The sequence below is a fragment of the Branchiostoma belcheri genome, unplaced genomic scaffold (assembly GCF_001625305.1).
Source record: "Branchiostoma belcheri isolate BF01 breed outbred unplaced genomic scaffold, Haploidv18h27 scaffold114, whole genome shotgun sequence".
Lineage (NCBI taxonomy): Eukaryota > Metazoa > Chordata > Leptocardii > Amphioxiformes > Branchiostomatidae > Branchiostoma > Branchiostoma belcheri.
This window is the reverse complement of record NW_017802536.1, coordinates 605,317-620,099: the sequence shown is the minus strand read 5'-3', so window position 1 is coordinate 620,099 and position 14,783 is coordinate 605,317. Positions and strand designations below refer to the sequence as shown.

Genomic DNA, 14,783 nt, shown 5'->3' with positions numbered 1-14,783 from the left:
AAGACGGCCCGCACACAAAACAAATTACCTTTACCTCCCCAGTGGGACTGAGGACCGGTGGACCCTACCCCCACCAATAACCCTCAGTTTGTCCCGCTGGGAGGGTTTCCCTGACCGTGGGTGTGTGCCTGGGCAGTGAACAGTCTAGTGCTGTACGAAGTAAGGAAGACATCGCCAATGCAAAGGTAATAATGGACATTATGCATGTTTTTGTATAGTTATGGCACGCTTGGACTCAAGAAGTTTTGACACAAAGATTGTCCTTTATTTTTGTTGAATGCTTTCTTCTGTAAAATGAGAATACTTCGTTGTTATTACTACACATTATGTTCATACTTAAAATCCAAAAAATTTATCCAAAACGATAGAAATTACAATTAATACAATGGTTGGTCTTCAGGTTGTATACGTCTCTATTCGAAAAACAATTAGAGCTTGTCTGCTCGGCTATCCGTCTTGGTAAAAAAAGCAAGTTGTATCAATTGTACAATATTATATTAGTTTTACCAATGTTTATGAATTATGTCCTGCATCAGATGAGACAAATTATATACCAGCATCGGTTGGGTAAAAAATTGATACGTCAACAACACATTCTTGATATCCTATATATCTCTTCAACAATATGCACTATGACAAACCGTGATGTGGAAAAAGATTAGATCTAAATGTGCAGAGTCATGTTATGAACAAATCATTTGGAAAATGAGTTGAAAATGTTATATGATTAAGTATTGTCGTCAGCCGTGCTTGGTCCAGTGCAAGCACCTGTCTGTTCCTCTTATAGCACGACGAAGATTGCCGCCGTGATGAAGCTGATGATGTCCTTGATGAAGTTCAGGAGGAGAACCACCGTCAGACTTTGTCCCCAAAGTGCTGCCGAACTAGATTCTGCAACCGCCACGCACTGCTCGGGCTCTTCTGCCATTGCTGAAAAACACACACAAAATAATAAAATAATTATTGGGTAGAACAAAAATCACTGCGATGTGTACAGGTTATAGTTAGGGCCACAGTTTTTGTGCTGTTATTTGTATGAAAAGGTTAGCCAGTAGTTTATTATTCCGCATTAGCAAACTTTCTACAATTGCCATTACCTTCGAAACTTTGTATGAATACGTGTTAGTTTACGATTATGACCACAGGCGCTAGGCCACCGAGTTTTTGTTGAGATCTAACAATACATGTAACGTTACATTGTTTTGTAAACCATTAAATAAAATCCTTATTATTGTTTCGCGCATGTTAGAACATACACTGTGTCTACTCATTCAGCCCGTTGCCATCACAATACAGTGGTCCGTTGAAATATTCCCAAAAATCATACAGTCACATAACACATAACACCGTGAACACGGCCCGTTGAAAGGTTCCCTAGAATCATACGTACACTGAACACGGTCACAAACTGATGAGGATTCCAAAGAACCATACGAACAGATACCGAAGTCTCCCGAAGATTGCCGAGAGCCGAACAGCGACTTCCGAACGCTTCATCTTGGTTAGGTACTTAGTACTAGTATACACTAGGTGCGAAATGCCATTTCAAAAGACCCTATTTTCTGCGAAATGCCAAAAGGAAAATAAAAGTCTTGATACTATCTATAATCAAGGGGTAACTAAGTAGCCATGTAAACTTTTTGGGGGTATGATACCATATTTTAAAGAAGATATGAAGCATTTTGTAAAGTCCAATCTCCGGCGAACTGCGTTACCAGGTCGCTGCTGTACAGGTCAATGACATCATCGCTAGCCAATCAGACGCACGATAGGCCCACATTTCCCGCGCGGTTCTAAAATGTAAACGCACACAACTGGCTACATCACCCGACAAGAGTCTTGACATGCTATGTGTAAATGTACTCTAAACACGTCCACAAACCCCACCGACATGTTTTCAGTTCTAGATATGTTTCCCAGGCATGAGATTTGGAAAGTGTAGTTGTGCCCAATATCTCTAAAATGTACTATATCGTTGTTTTCTGAGTCTGGGGAGGCAGGGACTTCACACCGAACGTGATTCTAAGTCACATTTTTGCTGCCACCCCAGTTGGTAACGCAGTTCACGGGTAGGTGTTTCCTACCCTGTCATCTTTTTGAAGTTATCACCGCTAGCGCTAGCCCCGGCTTGGGGTTCTATCGAGTCGAGCAGCGGTTTTGCGAACGCATTCGAGTTTGCGAAACCTGTTCTATTCCCGTCGGCCTTTGCGCTACCCTGAACGCCAATGTAACAGCTAAATAATGAGTGTGCTTTTTATTGTATGATTCAGCGGACCAAGTACCCAGCAGTATGTATTATATATGTATGGTTCATTGTACAGAGAATTCTAGGGAAATTTTTCAACGGACCGTGTTCACGGTGTTATGCGATGAGTGTATGATTCTCGGGAATCTTTCGACGGACAGTGTTCACGGTGTTATGTGTTGAGTTCATGACTCTTCGGATCCTTTCAACGGACCGTGTTCATAGTGTTTGTGTTCAGTGTATGATTATCGGGAATCTTAAGCTTGTACGAAATGCACAGTATACGAGTGTTCATAAAACAAAGCAACAGCGATCTCAACAAAAACTCGGTGGCCTATCGCCCATGTTATGACCGCACCTGATATGTGTTGAATCTCTACCAATTCAACGGTTTAATGTCCCCAACAAAAAAAAAATATGTAACATTAACTTTCAAAATGCAAAATAAACATTTAAGAATTAAATGGCTACGTTTGCTAAACTTACTATTGAAATATGTAGAAATGTCTTTCTATGTAGATTTTCTAACATGACGTTTTGCCTTTGCCGTTGAAATTAATCTCCATGCAGATCTTTTAGTGGGGGTAAGACAGTATCAAATTGGCCAGTCTGTAACCATTTTTCCACCCAAGACTGGCCAGTTTGATACTGTCTTACCCCCACCAAAAGATCTGCTTGAAATAGCTCTGCAACATGTTGCTTATAATTATCACCCATGTTCACTAAATACTGTCACGTTACGGAAGTTGTGGATTGGTCATTTGGGTACAATTTGGGTACAATTGTTTTTGGGTTGAAAATTTAAGTCTAAACTTTCGGCATTATACAAACCTGTGTTGTTGAGGAGAGTTGGCACGTAGTTCTCCCACAGGGCACACTCCCTGGCCTTCTGCCCGGTCACCATGCGGGGCGCGTCCGTGTCCAACATCAGGACGCCTCGGCTGGACTCCGTGTACGGGCTCCATGCCACCTCGCCATTGTTGTTGGGGTTTCTGTGGAGTAGTAGTTACCAAGTGTCCCATGAAATGTTAGTATTACTAGACAGTCGGGATTTGTGCAGAAAGACATAGATAGAATACATAAATACCAACTGCAAAGGACTGCGTTATATATTTTTTTTGTTAAAGAAGTTTTATAACACGGCGAGCACACAGATAGCAAAATTGCCATTCTTAGGGTTGCATCACCCGCCAACAGATAAGATTGCATCGAAATGAGTCTGGTATTTACCCAGTTTTAGCGAAGTTTGCCCAGTACCGCATCATCCTACGTGACAGGTCGACCTCCTCGGCAGTGTACCCCATGGCAGCATTCAGGGGCCGGCCGAACACAAACTGTATTTCATCAGTGTGAAGCGTACCCGCCCAGTCTGGGGCGAGAGAGTTGGAGGGTCGATGGACAAAATCGTACATGTAAGCGGTTCTCCCGACTCGGGTATGGGCGCGAGCCGTTCTAAAGGCCGGGCAAACAAACGACCAGTCCGTCAGGACAGTGTCTAGGGCGTCTCGGTACATGTCGCTGTCGTCGGGACGGCGCCAGTCGGTGTACTGGAAGGCGACTGCCTCTACTGCCAAATCGTTAAGACCAATCGTCATGGCACGGACATTCTGTTTGAACTGATCTCTTGTGATGCTGGTTTCAGAGCCGACAGTGTAGCCTGGAAGTCCGAAGAGTATAAAGAACAGCATCCCCTCATCTGAGTTAGTCCCAAGCAGGATGTCCATGTGTTCAAACTCTCCATCAATAAGGGCCTTTTCCGGATTGTCTGAGATAAAGGTCCCATCGATAACTGGGTAGATGGGCGGACTGCTGGCTACAAGGCTCTCGGCGTCCTTTTCTCTCAGACAGTTCATCATGGCTGCTGGTCCTTCTTCAGTGGTACATCCCAGACTCCCTGCCAGCGCCTTGGTGCTGTCGTACGCGCCGTCTGCAGGTCTTGGGTAGACAAGCGGGTTGAGTACAGCCGTTCCACTCTGCATGATGGCGCGATTGAACAGACCCCTGCTCTCTGGAGACATCAGAAGGAAACCGGCGCTCATCCCGCCCGCACTCTCCCCGAAGACAGTGACCTTTGCAGGGTCGCCTCCGAACGACGCGATGTTGTCCTGTACCCACTGCAGCGCTAGTACCTGGTCCGTCAGCCCCATGTTTCCGGGCGCGGCGTCCGTCCCGCTGTAGGCGAACCCCAGCGTGCTGAGCCGGTAGTTCACACTCACCACCAGGACTCCCTCTGTGGCTGCCAGGTACCGGCCATCGTACAGGTCAAGGGCAGACGAACCACTGCAAAAAATGGACATATCATTAGGGCAACATGTTGATGTCGCTTTATATCTGTTTATCATCCATCCCTACCATTTGAACATTACAAAAAAAGCAATTTCCGGGGACGTCAGGGCATACCCCTCAAGACAAATATTGAGATTCTTATTAGTTTGCAAGGGGCGGGGGTCCATAATCCGAAGAAAACGCAGTACTTTGAGCAGGAACAGGGGGCGTCACTACCTCAAGCCTTCTTGATACTGTCAACATTAAGTCACGAGACAAGAGAACAGAACTCCAAGACGAGATCTTTACCGGGTTATAACGTTGATGGCCACAGCACAGTATTTTGCTTTCCTATGTTAATATATCGGTATTATGACAGAACATATGGTCAAAATCCATATACATGTACCTGAGTTTTAGACCTTAGTGCCAATTTTTACGTACATTAATAGAAATTTCTTATACAGTGAAATCATGCTTGAATTTCACACTGACAAGACCATACCCCCCTCCCGAAAGCTGATGACCGCATGGAAACCTATATCGTCTTTAATGAGCCAGATAGCACAAACATGGCTAAAAGTGTTTTTCAGCAAAATAAAAATACTACAACCCTTTCCTATAACGGCCAGCTCCAAACAACAAGAAACGTTCCCAAGAAAAAGACTTCATTTGGTTTCAGTCTGCCATCGATAAACTAAAACAGGGCCCCCTGTGTAAGCGCCTATTACTGACCATTACCCTAATGAAGAGACAGAGGTCGTCTCGAATGCTCCCCGGAGTACCCAATATTCATTTTCTGTTGGGTGTATTATAGAGGAGATTCTTTATTGACACAACAAAATATAAAATATTCGTTAAAAGTTAACTTAAAATATCCATTTTACACACAGACCGGCCGTCCTTTTGGAGGGGAAGAGGACATTTTTCGACTCCTGAAATACACGTGACTTTTAAGGGAAACAAGTTAAGTATACAAATTTATCTAAATACATACGAGGGTATAATGTACAACAATGATGCCAAAGAATGTGTACGAATTTTACGGAATACATACGATTCATTACGCAAAAACATACGATCCATTACGCGGAAACATAGGGATAGGATCGTATGTTTCCGCGTAATAGATCGTATGTATTCCGTAAAATCCGTATGTTTCTAGTAATTGATCAAATGCATTTCGTAAAATTCGTATGTTTCCTAGTAATGGATGGTATGAATTCCGTAAAATTCGTATAAACTCCGCAAAAGTCGTATGAATTCCGTAAAATTCGTATGATTCCGTAAAATTCGTATGATTCCGTAAAATTCGTATGATTCCGTAAAATTCGTATGAATTCTGTAAAATTCGTATGAATTGTTTGGCACCCCTGTGTTAAAATATAACTAGAACACTCACGATTGGAAGCTGCCGCCGTAGATCCAGACCATGACGGCCGCCGCGGTGGGGAGGGGGGTCGGCTGCCACACGTTCAGGTACAGACAGTCCTCACTCAGCGGCGTGTTGATCTGCAGGTCCGGCACCACGGCCGACCCAAGGGTGGTAGCGAGCTGAATGCAGGCGTTCGGTTTCCTTAAGTGTTAAGAAGCAACAGTGAAATCCATAACATTGCATTAGCTGTATTAGACCGCTTGTATTTGCTCATATTAAGTTGACTTTTTGAATGGCGCCATGCATCTTGTCTTTCAGTTCAGTTCAGATACCCTATAGCCCGTTAGGGCTAATCTTCCAGGGCTCATTAAACATTACACACACAGTACAAATATACACATAAGACTACAAATTTACATACACGTTGAGGTCATACATCTTTATGTGACAAGGTAACATGTGTGATGTTTATGCACCAGTTGGCCTTGGTGAATGTCGGCCTTTTTGTTTCCTAAGCGTTTAAAGGAAATTGTGTTTATCTTAAACAACTTTTTAAAAGATTTTACACGTCTGTTTGTGTGTCGTGTTTTATATAATAGTACTTTTATACATGTAATCTATTTAATCTGTGGCAGACGGAACATCAACAGATACCAATTATGCAAATGATGACTTAATTTGCATAATTAATGTGAAAATTTTGTGATTCCTCATTGGTGAATAATGGGAACTTATACCTTGTGACATGTGTAAGTTACTTAAAGATTAACAACACTATGCATATATTATGTTAATGTAGAGGTTTGTTTATTTGTTCGTTTATTTATTATTTGCACGTATAATAAAAGTTGCAAAATAAATCAAACGATAACAATAAGAGAATATGCGGGGAATGTCAGAAACCTAGGTGTTTTTTTAAGGGCCAACCCCAAACAAAGGTACCTATGATACATGACAAAACATATTTGGATTAAACATCAAAATTAAAAAAATGAAATAATTGATTAATTGAATAAAATTAAGACACAGAAATAATAACTGAAGTGTGTAAACTAGTTTTTACGTCTACAAAACGAAATCGAGAAAGGAAAGCTTTTGATATCAATGAAACGTCTGCGCCGGAATCATTTAAAATATTTAGAGAATGGTTGTAAAATTGTGGCAGTAAAATGGAAACTACACGAGGGTTTACGGGGGGCAGGAGAGAGGGGAGAATTGGGGGGTGGAGGTCGGTGAGGCGTCGGATTTGGCTGGCCCTCCACTAAGCCAGCCGACCCCCGTTTCCCTGGTAGGGTCGGTGCGGACGGTAAGGGCACGAGTCCTTCTAGCATAATTAATAAGGTCATTTGCATAATTAATGAGAAATTGAAATGAAGTATGACAAAGGAGAGGAATTTTACACGAAAAAAAATAGTCATTGGAATTTAGAAAACCATAAATTAAACTAGATTATGCCAATTACGATCTTATTTCCATAACCAATGACACAAATAAAAACACATTAAAACAACACATATATTTCATGGAGGTATGAGATCTCCGAATTCTTGTTCATCATGAGGTTAGGAACACTGGTCTGACCTTGTTGCGTTGTAGACCCCGTCCCATGGCTGTAGAGGCTCCGCCCGCCGGAACCGCCGGGCTCCAACAGGTGGCTGTGCGAACGGGATCCCCAGGAACATGTTGACCGTCGTGCCGTCCACGTCCTGCTCCAGCCCCACCACTCTCCCCGCGGGGGCCGTCACGTCAGCCGCCGCCTGGACCGCCACAGGACCAAACATGGCGGCAAACACCGCGGTTAGGAACCACGGAGACATGGCGCTCATCTGGAACATTCCTGTCATTATTGCAATAGGTAAAAAAAAAGTGAGAAGAGTTGTCACATTGCATTCGGTAGGTCGTGAGTTTAATCCCTGTCCAAATCATATCAAAGACTTTTTAAAAATGGTACATAAATGCTTTCTCTCCTTAGCACTAAGCATTTGGGAGAGAAAGGGAGTTAAACAAACCATTATAAGCTGACCCTTGTTCTGCTGGCCTTTTTATGTTATTACTTTTTTTGTATAAGTTTCTTTCCTTAATCAGGTCTTTAATCCTTAAATCATTCTGCGCTGCTGTGGCATAGTTTCTTTTGCATGTGATACGGTGTTAATCTGTGGTGTGATACGTTTACGTCAGGGAAATACTCCCAACCAATAAATATAAAGGGCCCGCATACAGGCACTGTACATGTACAACCAATATGTATACATTTTTTTTAAATTCCAACATGTAATCATGATCACCAGACGTGGTGACGACACACTCAAGTTTTTCAACTGATATTAATGCCGCCACCAACACGGGACAAATACATGACAGGGCAATACTCATTTACACCTGAGCTAAGTGGAGAAAGTCGTGTAAAGTGCCTTTCCTAGGGGCACAAGATCGGTGGCATGGGGCATAAGATCGGTGGCATGACTCGAACCCGGGACTCTTAGTTCCGAGTCGCGCACTCTGCCGCTACGCCACACGACCCCGCCATATGTATACATATGGGTTCAGCATGACTACACACCTAGACTATGTTTGTGTAAGTAGTTTGTGGGCACTCATGGGTGGCAATTATCTTAAACCTCACTGTTCATGGTAGAAATAAAATACACGTATATTACGAAACTTGAAGAGGTGCGCATTGCTTCAAATGTGTTTGGCCAATGACAATATGTTACGTATTCTGATGTGTGCTTAACGACCCCCTCCTGCGAACGATGTTATGCTGTACTGCATGTAACATTCATTGCCTTCGACAGGCACTGTTTTGCAGATTATGCACGATAAAGTTTGAAGGCATGGTCCGTGGTTCACGATTTTTGGCAGACAGGTTGTCTTAGTAATGGGCATTGTGAAGGCCAGAAATGGGCTTCGTGGAGGGTTCTTACGTGACTGGAGCTGACCTTTTGTGTTTGCGTTTTTGTTGTTCCCCAGATAACTCGGGAATCCTTAAGTGGTTGTCTATGATTTTCAGTGGGCAAGTCGCCTTTGAGAATACGAAGGTCAAGTTCGGATATGGACCTCATGGGGGGGGGGGGTTCCCATGCCATTGAATTTTACCTTTTGTGGTGGTCGTTATTGTTGTTAGCGGGATAATTAGATAATCTGCAAATGGATGTTCACGATTTTTTGCAAGTTACCGTTGACGATAGCAAGATCAAGTTCGGAAATGGGCGTCGTGGGAGGTCCGTACGTTACTGTAGTAACACTGGTCACTTTAAATTTCGAAAAGACACCAGCAATTAACCCCAAGTATGAAATTCCAGGCAGTTAGCATTATGGAAGCACCCCGAGGTGACTCACTTCGACGCGGTAAAAATTATAGTAGGGTGCACTAGACAATCACGGCCAACTAATATGTTGAAATACACGGTATATTCTACAAAATAACTGAAAACTAAAAAAAAAGCTATCGTTTTTTAACATAATGACGACCACTTTGATTTGGCCCTCTACCGGGGTCGACGGAACTGCAGCCGGCTCACCCTGGAACGTTGTTGCATAATGCCGCGCATTTATACACGAACAGGGAAATCTTCACAATCCAACTCATACGGTGTACAAGCCGATACCTTTCCTTACCACACAGTGCAGTTCATTCATGGCTACCTCTCACATAAGTCGCTTTAGCCAGGATGCAAGAGGTCTGTCTGCACTACTTTCTATACCCACGTCATAATCCGAGGGTCACCCATTAATACATTAATACATTAATACATTAGCACGCCCCGGGATTTTGATGGGCAAGCTTTTAATTGTCGCAATTCTTAATACTAATACGGAGACTTCTTGACGCAAGCTAACCATGAGAAGACCTCAACAGCTACAAGATTATGAAACACAACAACCACAAACTACTGCCGGTACGCCTCATAATTTATATTTCTTGGTAACTTGAGTCTTGCCGAATTCACCGGAGACGAAGGGATTACTACACGTTACATTGTATTCATTCACGATAGTTGCTTAAAGTTTGCGCTGAACAATAGCTTTGAAAAAAAAGTAGCAGTTTAACTATGAGTGCGTGAGAAACACATTCTACACATTATTTTCGTACATTCCTGTGCTTCACCACCATTAAATAAAAACTGTAGCAAAGTTGACTGGTGTCAGACTCCATCGGCCCGGCACAGCTCGCCCGGCAGGACGTAAAAATAAACATTTGGCACGCCGCCATCGGCGTTCGGAGCCGCGGTAGACTTCGGGGTCTCGCACCGAGTTTTTTCGCTACGCGGGACACGACAGGCCTCCCGAAAGAATACCGCGGGAGATCCAGCAATCTTCCGCGGTTACAAAACAATATCACACTGTCGAAGGCATGAGTCCTCCGAACTCTAGTTCCATGTCTGAAATTTGCTGCTAGCTTAATATGTTAAAGTTCTTACCTGTATCTTCAGAGACGGTCTTTAGTCGCTCCCTTCGAATCACGATAATATCTAAGAATGAGTCTGCAGTTCCCTGGCATATTTGCGTTCCGGGGTTGTTGAAGATCAAATATGCTCCTTTTAAAAGAGTCATGACGTTCTATTTATCCGTAAAGACAGCAGCCAATAGGAGTTTCAGTTGAGAAAGTGACCGATAGGTCGGGTTTTAAATATCACAATACGCCGTGGAGTAACAACACCTGAAATCCCGTGAGAGAAGTATGGGTGTCGCTAATGTAACATGCAGTGCACGGTGTATGTTTTCAAGTAGCCAGTTTCACTCGTATATATATATCTACAAAAATGAGATTGCCCTGAGCAGCTCCGTCAGTCCTGTTTGTAACACATTCTGGACGGGGCTACATATTACAAACATTTCCCATTCAGAGCCAGGATACCGTTAAGTTTACAAAGAGTCTCTCTCTAAACCTTGTTTATAGCTTTACGCCCATCTTTGACTAAGGGGAGGTGCTGTTCAAGCTCTGGACAGAGTTAGTTTGCGTCATACAGACTAAGGCCATGTTGATTTGATTATATGGATGACATCCGCGCGCGCATGAATTTTTGGCCGTTTCAAACAAAAAAAGTTTTCAACCATACTGTAAATCGTACAAAACAGTTGCAAAATGAGCAAAAATATACCGTAAGTTACAAAAAAACCATACCAATGTAGTAGAATGCCAAAATCAAACGAAAAAAGACGAAATTGTTAAGAAATGAACTTGAAGACTAGATTATTCGCCAAACCATATTCTGTCCCATTTTATCAACCCTCATGACCGAGTAAATTTCATAATGAAAACAACTTTGTTTTTTGCAAAACTTTTTTTTTATTCGCACGCGCGCATCAATTTTGTGGTTCCCGGAGGATGTCATCCATATAATCAAATCAACATGGCCTAACAAGCAAACATTTCAACGCAATAGAGTTGCAAAATTTGACGTTTTGAGCCGCGCTTCAACTACTAGCATATTTATATATGGGGCCTGTATACAGACCATATGCTACATTAGACGTCAAACAACGTGAAGACTCCCATGTTGTTCAGAAATAAAGAAAAAGCCGAGACTAATGGTGTTTTTTTACTAAAAATACTAAAAAGTGCTATGCAATCAGGAATATGGCTGTTTGTGACTGGAAACATGTTTTGGATTGCGGGAATAGACTGTGACGGCATGTTTGTTTACCTCAGACTTTAAAGTTTATGGTTGTACCGATTGCGGAGTCATTCAAAAGAATTCACCCCCCCCCAGCTTTACAACGACACAGTGATTATTCGTCCTCAAATTGTGAGGTCGAATGATACAAAATCGACTAATAGATTTGGGGGAAGGATGTGTCTTATGTTGCACGAACTTGCAATAATAGATATTATAATGTAGACTACAGACAGAATAATGACAAAGGCATTTAACCACACACTGTTTTTATTCTTGGTAACAATCTTGGGTACACATATATTAGTACTTGTAGAGCACGATACAAATGAGTTATTTGTTGCCCATATTATGTTTTTAACATAGTTATAATAAAGGTATGAATGTCAAAAGTCAGTCAATAAAATTGTATCTCGTTAGACAATAAGACAAAACCAAGCGTTGTGGCAACTTTGCCTTCTTGCAGAATGAATCTATATAATTCAAATTAGTTCCACTATTTTCTTTACACCTGTGCAATTTGAAAACTTATACAAAAAATGCACTAGAATTTGAGTTGGTCTCCATTGTAACCTTCTATAACATTCCTCATGATTAGTTCAATCAACTAAATAATGATCAAATCCATTAAGAACGGATTCGATAATGACACATGTTGGTGGCTTTGTGCATATTTTCTCTCTCTATTTCATTCTTCATCCGCCAGTCTCGACAATGAGTTAAACTACGCAAGACGGGATGGTGCACTTCCATTTCTAAGGCAGTGCCTCGTATCATTGACATTTAGCACCCCCATGAAACTCCTTCCTCTTCGCCCCGCCGTTCTGCTTCGCCCCCGCCCCGTTCTGCTTCGCCCCGCAAAAATCTGCTTCGCCCCCGTCGTTCCTCTACGCCCCCGGCGCAATTCTGCTTTGCCCCCGTCCTTCTGCTTAGCCCCCCCAATGGCGGCACAGCTCACAGTCGACACGAAAATCGTCTGCAAAATAACAATAAAGGCTGTGCTGCCAAATTTAAAGTAGCCCATGCTCCGGCAAACATTCTGGACCACCTTTCTGCCAAGTGGCGTTGCACAAATCCTTCCCATTCAAAAGTTTACCCCTACCTCACGGCCCGTCAGTGGTTCTTACGTTTATAAGTACTGGCGTTTATAAGTACAGCCGTGAGTGAAATTTCCCGCCAGTACTTATAAACGTAAGAACCACTGACGGGCCGTGAGGTAGGGGTAAACTTTTGAATGGGAAGGATTTGTGCAACGCCACTTGGCAGAAAGGTGGTCCAGAATGTTTGCCGGAGCATGGGCTACTTTAAATTTGGCGGCACAGCCTTTATTGTTATTTTGCAGACGATTTTCGTGTCGACTGTGAGCTGTGCCGCCATTGGGGGCTAAGCAGAAGGACGGGGGCAAAGCAGAATTGCGCCGGGGGCGTAGAGGAACGACGGGGGCGAAGCAGATTTTTTGCGGGGGCGAAGCAGAACGGGGCGGGGGCGAAGCAGAACGGCGGGGGCGAAGAGGAAGGAGTTTCATAGGGGTGTTTAGGCACGTTATTGTATATACATGGACTTATCTCTTCAATGGCATTTAAATTAAAAAAATAACATATAAGGCTCACATTTGCGTCTTCTTTCCTTGAGCAGCCAATGCAATACATTTATGTATTGGAGTGTATTGTAATTCGCTGTCATGGATGGAGTCATCTATTTTACTGACTGTCATCACATTAATATTATTGGAGGTTATAAATACCCTTAACTGGTCCAGCTTATTGTACAGACTACAAATATTAAGATGTGCCATAGTCAATCCTTTGGAGGGAGGTACATTGTGACAAATGTCAGGGTCAACATTTATCTTTTCCATGTCAGAATCACTAGTGGAACTTTTGTTTGGTGAATAAAAAAATGAATCAGTAAAACATGGTAGCAAACAAGGGTTGCAATACCAGTATTCCTTACTGTTGGCCAATGTAAGGAACTCTTGTGAGTCCATTTGTGAGCCAATACATTTACAATACCTTTATGTATAGAAGCCATTGACACGACTCCAGTTCTAAACCTCGCTATCCTCTAGTTGTACTGAAGATCGCCATGGATCCCCGTATCAGTGGTGGTTAAAATCTGGTCTGCCGTTTATCCCCGTCCTGTAAATAAAGAACAAAATAACAATAATTATTTGTCCGTATGGTTCAGCTGATGTTTCCAAAAGTGTAACCGTAGAAAGTAACTATTCAACATCGCGGTGCCAATTGTTCAAGGGATGGAAGCTTCGCCAAATTGAAGTGGAAAAGATGGCCTCGCCTCTCACAAATATAACATAAGGCCTAGTTGAAGTACCTGGAACAATTTGGCAGATGTAGGCAGCCCGCCACGAGCATGGCCCGTTACCCCACTTTGGAGGCACAGTGCTGGTGCAATAGGCAACACAATCCCCCAGGTTGTCTGGCTTTCCCTCATCATAGGCATTAAAGTTGCCAGGTAGCAGAGTGGTGCCGTCGATCCACACGGACCTTCCTTCGCTGCGGAGGTACTTCAGGCCGAACCAGTAGTAACGTTTGCTCTGATCCAGCCGGGTGCGCAGGAAGGTGTTGGTCTCGGCGTCCCGGGGCATGGCGAGAGTACCGCCTAGTGCACGGCAGGCTGCGTCTGACTGAGGGAAGCTCTTCGTGTTGTAGAAGATCTTGTAACAGGATTCACGCAGCTTCGTGTACCCACTCGGACAAGCTGCAAGTACCAAACAGCAGAAATAGCATTATTGTAGCCGCCCTCATCCGGTTGCTCTCCTCATGGACTTACGGAAGGCCTTTGACACAGTTATAATCATGGCTGTCTTCTGGCTTAACTCGACAAACTCAGCTATGACAGTGATGCAGCAACATGGTTTGTATGCTACTTTAAGACCACTCCCAGTTTACAGATCTGGAAGTTAAATATATAACAAAATCTAGGGTCACTTGCGTGGTACCACAAGAAAGGTTTTGTACCGCTTGCCATTTTGTTTGTATGTAAATGACTTTCTCTTTAGCAATTGTTAACAAGCTGTGTCTGGAGATATGAAAAGAGCCGCCAGCCTTTTTAACAAAAATAGGCTATCTCTGCACCTGGACAAAATCTAAGTCTATGGTGTTTGGTTTCCCGCAAAAGCTCCGTAATGCTTAGACTGATAAAGCAGGTAATTAACTTCTAGTATATGGGCTAGCCGTTGTCTTTTAAGGGAATCTAGGGATCTGAACAATTTGGCAATGGCATCATGGGATGAAAATCGTTCACAAACAGGAGATATATC

General features: G+C 43.0%; 1 protein-coding gene across 1 annotated transcript; it reads right to left on the bottom strand.

Annotated features, from left to right (window-relative positions):
• Nucleotides 1-229: 229 nt before the first annotated feature.
• LOC109462284 (cholinesterase 1-like) lies at nucleotides 230-7,712 on the bottom strand. Its single transcript, XM_019758815.1, has 5 exons — nucleotides 7,467-7,712; nucleotides 5,913-6,086; nucleotides 3,476-4,525; nucleotides 3,077-3,237; nucleotides 230-930 (listed from the first exon to the last, which is right to left on the bottom strand). Exons 1-5 carry the CDS (start codon nucleotides 7,709-7,711, stop codon nucleotides 782-784), a joined length of 1,779 nt encoding a protein of 592 aa, XP_019614374.1. The 5' UTR covers nucleotide 7,712; the 3' UTR covers nucleotides 230-781.
• Between the last annotated feature and the right edge of the window lie 7,071 nt (nucleotides 7,713-14,783).

What these genes read in the sequence shown, in the direction of transcription:
- LOC109462284 (XM_019758815.1), bottom strand. Translation starts at nt 7,711, where the DNA reads ATGAGCGCCATGTCTCCGTGGTTCCTAACCGCGGTGTTTGCCGCCATG. An exon ending in GGGGTCTACAACGCAACAAG is followed by an intron (nt 6,087 to 7,466) that starts GTCAGACCAGTG and finishes TTAACACTTAAG; the next exon opens with GAAACCGAACGCCTGCATTC. An exon ending in TACGGCGGCAGCTTCCAATC is followed by an intron (nt 4,526 to 5,912) that starts GTGAGTGTTCTA and finishes CATTTTTTGCAG; the next exon opens with TGGTTCGTCTGCCCTTGACC.